The 11,279-nt window shown below is 41.6% G+C and overlaps 1 protein-coding gene across 4 annotated transcripts in view; it reads left to right on the top strand.

Moving 5' to 3' along the window:
• Nucleotides 1–701: 701 nt before the first annotated feature.
• Nucleotides 702–11,279, top strand: part of LOC125438790 (spermatogenesis-associated protein 7 homolog) — a 68,556-nt gene continuing 57,978 nt past the window's right edge. For all 4 annotated transcript variants that reach the window (XM_048507361.1, XM_048507342.1, XM_048507352.1 and 1 more), the window contains exons 1-2: nucleotides 702–797; nucleotides 9,171–9,245. In XM_048507361.1, coding sequence (XP_048363318.1) covers nucleotides 9,185–9,245 — 61 coding nt within the window. In that variant the 5' untranslated portion in view covers nucleotides 702–797; nucleotides 9,171–9,184. The remainder of the gene's footprint in view (nucleotides 798–9,170; nucleotides 9,246–11,279) is intronic.

Genomic DNA, 11,279 nt, shown 5'->3' with positions numbered 1-11,279 from the left:
AAGCCTTTTCCTGCTTTCTTCTGTCCTTCTCACTGAACTGCAAACATACCTTTTTCTGACCTTCTGTTTTCAGCTCCCCATTCCCTCAGCAGTGTCTACCAAAAAAAATGATGGCCCAGTTGTGTGCTAGGGAATCCTCAAGGACCTGTGGGGATGCAGTTCTCTTCCCCTTGTATACCTCTTCCCACATTATTTCCCCTTTCCTCCTGGCAACTCTGATATCCTCTCTTCTTTCCCTACCTCATTTTCTCCTTCTCAACTATTCACCAACTTGTCTTTTATCTGCCTCTCAACTTTAGTTACATTTATGACCTGTTTACACACTTCTACCCCACCTTTCTCCACAACAAGGACCAAAGCAGCTTACATCATTCTCCTCTCCTCTGTTTTATCTCACAACTTCAGCCTTTTCTTTCATTATAAGTGGTTTGGGTTGTTCCTACCTAATATGTGTAATGTTTGCAAAATCTTCATTTTCCCCACAACCATGTCCTCCCTCCTAACTCTGTGTGTACTTTACAAAAAAAATAGGCTTGAAGTTGACACCCTGAGGAAAAGGCAAGGAACCCAAATGACCCATGCAGTTTGGTTTCCAAGCAGGGTTCAGTTTGCCCTGAACTGTTCATTGCTCCCAGGGTGACAGGTTTGTGGTTCCTGTTGTTATGGGAATAATCACACAGCTCACTAACACCTTCCTATAGCCTTTGCAGACTTCCTGAGAATACACTGAGAAACCAGTGTGTCTTGCCTTGGAATCTGGGACTGAACTACATTAGTAATTTCAACAGCAGCAGAGGGTAAGAAAGAGTATGGATGTGTTCCTCTTTCCTCTCCCTCCTCCTTTCCCAGAAGTATTGTTTCTTCAGGGGACAAGGAAGGAATCTTTGTTTTGAGTAAGGAAGGATTTTTGTTTTAAGAGCTCTAATGTTACTTTCTTAATCATCATTATCTCCTTCATCATCTCCTTCTTTTGGTTAGTTTTTAGTCCTCTTTTGTCTTAATTTTTAATACTGCAAAGGGCTAGAGAAAGACCTAAGTATACTGGGCAGTCAGGCAAACCTTTTCTTTATCTGATAACATTAAAATGTTTACTCAGGTTTTATTTTTTCAAGGAATTATATTTTAATATTATATATGCTTTCCTCATATGCTCTGACCCTGTACTAAAAGTTAAATCTCAAAGGGTGTTTGTATACATTTGTTGATTCATTTGTATATGCCTGTTAATGCATGCCCAAGGGTTCAAATTATGAGTTCACCTCTTTTCTTCAATTTCCTGCCCGCACACACAACTATTTGTAGAATCAATATTTCTAAATGATTTGTGTTGTTCATTCATAGCTGTAATTCCAGCTGGATGCACTGTCAGATTAGATGGAAGAAGGTAAATTGTTATGCTAGTTAACAAAACACTTTGCTTGTGAAGGTAACGCTGAGCAATCTGTGCCAGAGTCAATGAGTACAACAGAAGCAGGCAAAGAAGAGATTTCATCAACGTGTGTTAACAGTGGAATGGTTATACATTCATTGTTAGAATATGGGCATTGTACATACACAAGACTGTTCATATTTTAATCTGTAAATTGTCACCAGGATATGCTTACTCTAAAAAGCTCAGAAAACATAACTTTCTTCCACCAAATCCTAATTTATTCATTCAGATGTTTCCTATTCTTCTCCCCAGTTGAGAGCCAGAGCAACTTACAGTGTCATTCTCCCCTCCTCCATTTGTCCTGTGAGATAGGTTAAACTGAGGGAAAGTGATTGGACTAAGGTAATCCCAAGACATCCCATGTGTGATTGGACTAAGGTAATCCCAAGACATCCCATGTGTGATGATTCCAACATGGATCTCCTAGATCATAGGCCCCTTCCGCACATGCATAATAATGCACTTTCAATCCACTTTCACAATTGTTTGCAAGTGGATTTTGCTATTCCACACAGTAAGAACATAAGAACATAAGAAAGACCCTGCTGGATCAGACCAGAGTCCATCTAGTCCAGCACTCTGCTACTCGCAGTGGCCCACCAGGTGCCTTTGGGAGCTCACATGCAGGATGTGAAAGCAATGGCCTTCTGTGGCTGTTGCTCCCGAGCACCTGGTATGCTAAGGCATTTGCAATCTCAGATCAAAGAGGATCAAGATTGGTAGCCATAGATCGACTTCTCGTCCATAAATCTGTCCAAGCCCTTTTTAAAGCTATCCAGATTAGTGACTATCATCACCTGTTGCAGCATATTCCAAACACCAATCACACGCTGCGTGAAGAAGTGTTTCATTTTATTAGTCCTTATTCTTCCCCCCAGCATTTTCAATGTATGCCCCCTGGTACTAGTATTGTGAGAAAGAGAGAAAAATTTATATAACAACAACCTACAGTACTGAGGAGAAATGACTCAAAAATAGGTGGTGGTACCTTGTTGAATTATCACCACAAGAAAGAGTTACCTGTGATTGCCTTGCAAATATGTTGCTAAAACTCCCACCTAAACTTCAGCTCCTACACAATGAGTTCATGATTGCCTTCATGAGATATTGCATTCTGCTGTCTGCAGTAGATAGTCCTACCTCCTTGAAGCTCTGGGACTTCAGCATGAGTGGTTATAGCTGGAGAAAGTCAGACTATGGCCCACACCTGCCATGCTAAAGCAAGAGCTATGTTTTAGAATCTCATTAGTAGTCTATTTATATCAGGCACTGGGATCCAGTTACTTTATTAAACATCAGTCCATAGGGCAAAATGCCTTCCCTCACTACTTAATAGATTGATAGGGCTCCATAATTGTTATGAACAGTGCTCATTGCTGATGCTTATATGTTCAGATATCATTAAAGCACTACTGGAATGTCAGTACTTTGATTAAAATTTTCCATTTGTGTGTTTACCAATTGAAAAAAAGAATTATCAGTGGAAAACCTTATGTGTTAATAACAGAGCAAACAGTGACAGGAATACTGCTGATCCACAAACCAAATCTTCACTTGTTTCTTTGTTGATCTAGAGAAGACCCCCCCCCCGCTCAAGACTTTTGAATCTCCCCAAAGGGGGGACAGGTCCTTAGTACAGACCTTATGAAAGAAAATATATAAATAGGTATTGCAAATCACATACAATATTTGTTGAGAAAGAATCTTGTTTAAAAAATAGTACAACATAGAAAATCTCGTCAAAGAGTATCATAAACTCTGTAGGGTAAAATGCTGTGGCCTATGATTAGAAAATTCTATATGTTGACAAGCAAAAAGCTGCAACATTTTGCTATCCTTCCTTAACCGCCCAGTACGCAAGTGCTTTAAGTTATCTTATCCTTTTATCTTAACTCCACTGAATCTGTACACTGCTAATGGTACCATGACAGCCATTTGGTGTGATGAACTGCCGCTCTATTTTTAAATGGCAATCAAGCCATTAATCAGTTAATCACCTCAATTAACCAATAAGTGATTGTAGCTCTTTAAACAACAAATACATCTAAGAACCAGTAAGCCTTGAATCACAACATGAGATCTGATTGAGAACGTAAGGAGACACTGTTTAGGAAAGGAACCGGATAATTAAAAGGAAACAGCTGTGTGCAGCAGCAGCTACTGCCTGCTCCTTTCCAGAAAGGTCAAGTAACAGTAGTAATATTTGACAAGTACAATTTAGAAGCATAAAAGGCTTCCATAACTAATTGTGTTGGTGAGTGTGTTTGCCAAAAAACAAATCTTGAAAAGCAGTGAAACTGTTAACATTTTGGACAGGTTTTCAAAACTTCTTCAGAAAGCTGGTGTTCTGGAAGGTCACCTTGGTTTTTTTTAGGTTCCTTTATCAAATTATCTGTTAAAATTGATCAGGATCAATGCTTTCTTCTTCAGATATGGCTGAATATGGTAAAAGCCATATCTGAAGAAGGGAGTTTTGATTCTCAAAGCTTATACCCTGAAAAACTTTGCTGGTCTCTAAGGTGCTACTGGACTTAAATCTAGCTATTGTCAATGGCTGGGTGGATGATTAACCCTTAACTTCATCCTTTAGTTACCCTTTGCAATCTCCTATATTTATATATCTATTTATCAAGTTCTTGCTATCTTGTCTTTCTGCTAAAAAATAGTATCCACGATGGCCTACAAACTAAAAATAGCAACTTGCATCCAATCAGCTGCCAATGAAAGGCATGCCGCTTTTCTTTTCTACAGACATACTCCTTTTTGGACACCAGAAAGATGCTGGGGTCTTGCCAATGGGTGAAAAAATGTGCAGATCAGGAGGGTTGCAACAAGGAGGGGGAAAGAATGAATTCACCCCACCTTCCGCTTCCCATCAGCAGAGTTGTACTAATGAGGCAGAAAGGACAATGTCTCCTCCTTCCCGCTCCTTTAAAAAGGGATGACCTTCAAATGAGATGTTATTGTCTAGTGTGCATAAGAGATGGTGAAGTAGACACCCAGTGAATCTGACTAGGGAAGGATTCCATAGCTGGGCTGCTATTTAGTTCTATGGAGAAAAGTGAAACATCATATTGGAAGTAGAATTGCATTAAAGATGAAACCTGTCTTCTGCAACAATGCAGATCAATCTGACCTTTCATGATAGGAACAGTTTAGGTGGGTGCAAAATATCTCTTCCAATAGTACCGCTCTGTGCACAAACACTATTGTCATACTAATAATTATTTTGATAGTGATAGGCTGCATTCCTAAGAGCACTAAGCATCACTGAATAAAATTAGACTGGTTTCTGAGTAAACATATGGATTCTGCAATTTTGTAATATTTAGGCTGTCACTGCAAAGATGCAGTGCTTTACTTTTCCTGGAGGGTCTGAATGGTGATCATAGGTCATGTCAGTTCATACTGTGTTTCTTCTTGTTCTCATTTGCAATAAAGGCAAGCCCCCCCCCCCCCCAATAAGAAATACCATCAGAAATGTTTCACTTGAACAATGCTCTACCTTCTTTTTAGGTTTAAAAATTTACTGTTGCCATCATTGAAATAGGTGTTTAATTCTACTTTTCTGCACAGCTGATAATGAGGCCACAGCAGGGACACTTGTTGGAGAGGTGCTTTAACAATGACAAAAGCAATCAGTTTCTCTGGTCCTGCCACCATGTGGAGGTCAAACACTGATGAATGGACTCCCTAGTGTGTACAGAGCTGTCTAAGTCCTGTGCACTGCAGGCAAAAATGTTAAGAGGGTATATTTTAACATTCCAAAAGTAGAATAATATACAATCATTGCCCAGGCAGACAGAGAGAAGAGAGAGCAAGATAAAGATTATGAAGCACTTTGCAGATTTGAAAAGAGCATGACCAAGCCCTTGAGCCTTAGAGTTGAAAGAACAGCTCGTGGTAGGGTTCCATAGAGGAGACCAGGAGCTCTGATGAGAGTTCTTGCTCTTAATAGGGTCATGTCAGACCTCAAGTCAGCTTGATAACCTGAAAGATTTGGGGTAGAAATTCAGATTATGTGCCATAACCTAGCTGTGGCCAAATGCGGAAACCATATCAGCCGTAAAGGAGTTATAAGACAGGACTGGGCAGGTGATATTCCTTGGCTGTTCATGGACAATTAAGTTAGTATGCTTTTGACATTTTAATCAAAATTATAAAAAAATATGTAACCATTGAAAACGGAAATGTGGTATAAGCTTACACAAGAGGAGGCTGACACTTTACATGTCCACATTTGTCATGATACATGCCAAAATTATTTCAAGGCAGCTGACCTTTACTTCTAGTAGACATAGTGTCATTCTTTTGGATGTTATTGACATATGCAACTCCAATGAGCTAGTATGTTTTTTTCTAACTTTCTTAATCAAAAGTAAGCAATAGTTCTGCACTGGATAGATGTGAAGAAATCTCTGGGCTGTAGCCAAGGCTGCTGCCTATCCAGCAGTCTGATTCAGCATGAGGTTGCTTCATGTGCATTCATGGTTGCCAACTCTAGCTTGAGATATTCCTGGACATTTTGTGAAAGAGGCAAGAAAGGTCAGTATTGGGAAGGAGGGGAAACTCAATGGGGAATGTGATGTCACTCTAAGATTTCTATTTCCATTTCCACTAGATTCTCTCTCTCTCTCTCTCTCTCTCTCTCTCTCTCTCTCTCTCTCTCTCTCTCTCTCTCTCTCTCTCTCTCTCTCTCTCTCTCTGCCATCAAGGCACAGCTGACTTATGGAGACCCCATAGGGTTTTCAAGGCATGAGATTTTCAGATTTGCCATTGCCTGCCTCCATGTCATGACCCTTGGTATTCCTCAGAGGATTCCCATCCAAATATTAGTCTGTGTCAGGGCTGAGAGTGTATGAATGGCCCAATGTCATCAATCAAACTTCCATGGCATGAGTAAGCATTCATATGTGGGCTTCCCAGGTCCCTAGTCTGAAAAAACTACTACACCACACTGGCTCCTAGACTATAGTATATCATAAAGTCCCCCTTCTGAGAAGAAGAAGAAGAAGAAGAAGAAGAAGAAGAAGAAGAAGAAGAAGAAGAAGAAGAAGAAGAAGAAGAAGAAGAAGAAGAAGAAGAAGAAGAAGAAGAAGAAGAAGAGGAGGAGGAGGAGGAGGAGGAGGAGGAGGAGGAGGAGGAGGAGGAGGAGGAGGAGGAGGAGGAGGAGGAGTTTGGATTTATATCTCCCCTTTCTCTCCTGCAGGAGACTCAAAGGGGCTTACAATCTCCTTGCCCTTCCCTCCTCACAACAAACACCCTGTGAGGTGGGTGGGGCTGAGCGAGCTCCAAAAAGCTGTGACTAGCCCAAAGTCACCCAGCTGGTGTGTGTGGGAGTGTACAGGCTAATCTGGATTCCCCAGATAAGCCTCCACAGTTCAGGCGGCAGAGCGGAGAATCAAACCTGGTTCCTCCAGATCAGAGTGCACCTGCTCTTAGCCATTGCTCCTAGCCACTACACCACTGCTGCTAAAACTGCTATTTCCTCCATGAGAACTGATCTCTGTATTCTGGAGATGAGTCATAATTCCTGGAGAACTACTATGAGGCTGGCAACCTTATATTTTATTTATTTATTTATTTATTTTTAAATTTATACCCGCCCTTCCCCAAGAGGCTCAGGGTGGCAACAACATTTTAAAACAAACACAATAAAATCATAATAAATATTTTAAAACAGTTAAACAATCATATCTAAAAGACCTAACTCCAGATGGCGACTTACAGAATTTAATATGCTGGCTGGCCTCAGGGAAAGTGTGGCGGAATAGCTGTATTTTATAGGCCCTGCAGAAACTACTCAAGTCCCGCAGGGCCCTGATCTCAGTCGGGAACATATTTAACCAGTTGGGGCCAGGATCGAAAAGGCCCCTGTCGAGCCAGATAGTTTTCGGGCCAGGGATTTCCAGGAGGTTCCTCTCCAAAGAATGGAGGGACCTACTAGGGTAGTATGGGGAGAGGCGGTCCCTAAGGTATTTGGATCCAAGACCACTCATGGCCTTAAAGGTCAGAACCAATACCCTGAAGATAGCCCGGTACTCGATAGGCAGCCAGTGGAGATGGAAGAGGACAGTTGTTATGTGGTCCCTACTCAAGGCTTGCCTTGAGGCTGCAAGCTAAACAAGTTTCAACTTCTGGATTAGGTTCAAGGTCAAGCCAGCATAGAGCGAGTTACAATAATCTAATCTGTAGGTGCTGCTGCATGGATCACTTGTGGCCAGATCAGAACAAAAGAGATAGGGAGCCAACTGTCTTGCCTGGCGAAGATGGTAAAATGCAGTCTGGGCTGTTTTGGTGACCTGGGCCTCTAGGGAAACCCCCAAGACCAGGATCACCCCCGGACTGGTCACCAATGAGGCCAAATGTAAGGCCTCATCATCCAGTGCAGGCACAGTAAAATTGGCCGGCATCTCCCCATGACCTATCCACAGGACCGTCTTTGCTGGATTTAGTTTCAACCTGCTAGTTCTTAACCAACCAGCCACAACCTCCAAACACCGCTGGAAGGGGTTCAACACTTTGGTATCTTCCAGAAACATCTGAAGCTGACCTGCCACCGCACTCCCAATTACCTAACCTAGGAACAGAAGGTTCAATAATGGGCAGTAATTGGCCACGTCCTGAGGATCTAAATTTGGTCTTTTAAGTAGGAGGCGAACCACTGCCTCTTTCAGCTGACCTGAGAAGGCTGTTTGTTCAAGAGAGCCATTGTGTGCTGTATATAGATTTGAAGTGTTCTGTATAATTAGAGTAGTTTATATTTGTAGTCCTGTATATTATTGCAACTTATTAAGTAAAAGCCTTCCTATGAAAAGAAGAACATGTTTGAAGAATGTTTATTTCCATGAGTGAAGAAGGTTCCTGTTGTGTGCAAGAAGACTACACTACTCTCTCCTTGCCACAAGTTCTACCATTGCGTTAAATTACCTCTGCTGACATGTGGCTCCGTAGCTCCTCCCTCCAAGCTTCCACTAGCCAGGAGGGGCACGGGTCAAAAAGACAAGTGATAGATCTCACAGCTAACAGAAGCCTGTCCACCTCAGAGGGAGTAAGCAAGTTGAAATGGTCAAAACTAGGACCAAAATATGGGCAAGGGGCCTCCAGTTCCTTTATTGTATCAATTGTGGCGAGAAGAGCCTGGTGGAGAGACAAGATTTTGTCTGCAAAAAAGCTCACAAATGCCTCACAGCTCAATGTTAATTCATTATTTTTGGGACCAATAGATGAAGTCGTTAACGTTCGAATTACAGTAATAATTGCGCCGGGTGTGATCTAGCAGCTGCGATGGAGGAGACAATGGAGGATTTATTTGCCATCTTCATGGCTCTCTCATAGGATTTCATAAGCATCCTATATGTGTTCATGGTAGAAAAATGGTCACAGTCTTTATATCTGCACAGTTTGTGAGTCGTAAAGTGCTGGGATTCTCAGATAGGCTGATATAAAATGTAGTGCAGATCATTAATCCTTTTGAGACTCTTCAGCCATACGGTTTTTCTCACCTTCCACTTCGAGGGCTGGATTTCAGGTAGATCCCCTTTTATAGCTGTGGTTGCCAACAGGTCTAGAGATAATGTCTTGTCCCTTTCATTGAGGCTAAATGTGCAATTATTTTCTTAATTCACAACAGATACCTGCATAGCTTACTAAGCAGATATTTATGAATTCCCTTGCTATACATACACACAATTATTAACATTTCCTGTTCATAATTCATCTTTTTTTTCCCTTCTAGGGTCCCAGTAAGTCATGATCCCCACATATTCATTGATGGGGCCTTTCAGAGGACACATGAGTATCAAAAGTAGCCGTAAGTATTAAAATGTTCAGTGGAAAAAGCACTATGCATTCTATTTGAAGTTAAAAGCATACAGGTTGAATGTGTATAAATTGGTATTACCATTTGCCAAGCATACTTGGGATGTTTATCATGGCTATGGATAATTATGATCTTTAGCACTGAAGATCTTATCAACTGGCAATATCTCAAGTACTTTTGCTTGAAGCAGCTTTAAAACAGTTTTCTAGCTAAGATTTGGTTTGTAATTGCTTCAGCCTTTCAAAGGTGGTGTTATTTATTACATAACTGAAAGCTTGGTAATAGTGTGAGAACAGGCAGGGTGAGCTTGGGGAAGCTTTAAAATAGAACTTGTAGTATATCGAGGGCATGCTGAGATGCCTAGTCCAGAGCAATTGCTTCATTAAAAATCTACACTTACCTCATCTTTCAGTTTAATGTATACAATGTATTTATTATGGTTTTTAAAAATGTAACTTCAAAAAAATGTAAGAGCCAGTATGATGTAGTGTTTAGAGTATCAGACTAGGATCTATGCAGTTCAAACCCCCACTTTGCCATGACACTTGACCTGGGGCAAATCAGCCTTTCTCAACCCAACTTACCTCAGGTGGTTGTTTCGACATATATCAGGGTAAAATCAAGTACATAAAATAAATAAATCCAGGATGAAAGGAAGGAGCAGAGAACAGTGTTACAGGGAGAAAAGCAGGGTCTGAATATCTAAATAAATAAATAATGCTTTCAATACAATAAATAAATAATGCTTTCAGTACAAATGATAAGCTAATATGATTAATTTTCTGACAGAGAATCAGTAGACGGCTCAACAATTCTGCACTGGCTCCCTGTTGCCCCTGGGATTAATTCAAGAAGGCCATAATGATTCTAAACCCTCTCTTGATTTACCACAGTCTGGGGTTATTTTCATCTGCAGTTTTTTCTCCCAGTCTCTATTTAACATAGAGCTAAGGAAGCAGCTCTAAAAGTCCAGCTGAGCCTGGGCTCATCAGAACATGGGAGCTGGCCATGGTCAGTACTTGGATGGGACAGCACTACGGAAGACTAGGATTGATATGCAGAGTAAGGCAATAGCAAACCACCTCTTGCCTGGAAAGCCCCTTGGATGGAGTCACCGTGAGTTGCTGTGATTCAGTAGCACATTCTTCTTCTTTGGAAAACCATGGTGAGAATGTTTGATCATGCATAGGCAGTTTCATTTTGTATGTTACAGTAGAAAATTTTGAAGTCCTTCCAGTGACATTCTAAATTACCACCTGGGCAACTGGTAGAACCATAAGATGGCTATTTCATAAGCACTAGATTTAGTTAAAGCTTGCCCAAGGTTTTGCACATAGCTCCCCCTCCCAACAGATGCCGTTTTTCTTTTTGCAAAGTAGCCCTCTTCTCCTGGCATGTGTATATTTCATTTGTCTGGTGATGGGAGCCACCCATCCTTGGTTGAGACAAGCCATACACAACCATACACAACAGGCCAGGTGGGGATGTGCTCAGAACAGGCAAGGCAGGGCTGCAGTCTCTGGGTTCAGTAACAGAGTATGATAGCCAGATGGCACCAGTCACGCCCTGCTTGGGGTAAAGGAGTAGACCAGAAGGCCACTGCAGCAGACACAGGGCTTCAAGACTCTTCAACTTGGTTAAGGAGTAGAGCCTCTAATGTGGAGTGGAGGAGCAGGCCAGAGGAGGGAATTGGAAGAGTGGTCAACTTAAGGAGGATCTGCAGCCAGCCAGAGAGGATGAAGGATCCTTGCACAGTTAGTGTGTAGGAGCAGAAGATATGGAAAAGGGGCAGGAACAAGATGCTACATCCTCCCTTCTCTCTTCAGTCTGAGGCCTTACAGGTCCTCCACTTCAGGGAAGCTCATGGCATAGCTCAGGCAACATGGCCTTGACTAGGGAGAGCATCACATAACTTTCCCCCCAACAAGTCTGAACTAGGAAAGCTTACTTATGTGATCTGCCATAATGATATCTTGTCTGGGACCATGCTGAGAGAAATTTGGTGGTAAGCAGACAGTAATATTT

This window comes from Sphaerodactylus townsendi, linkage group LG01, assembly GCF_021028975.2.
Source record: "Sphaerodactylus townsendi isolate TG3544 linkage group LG01, MPM_Stown_v2.3, whole genome shotgun sequence".
In the NCBI taxonomy this organism is placed as follows: domain Eukaryota; kingdom Metazoa; phylum Chordata; class Lepidosauria; order Squamata; family Sphaerodactylidae; genus Sphaerodactylus; species Sphaerodactylus townsendi.
This window is presented reverse-complemented; position numbering and strand designations above follow the sequence as displayed.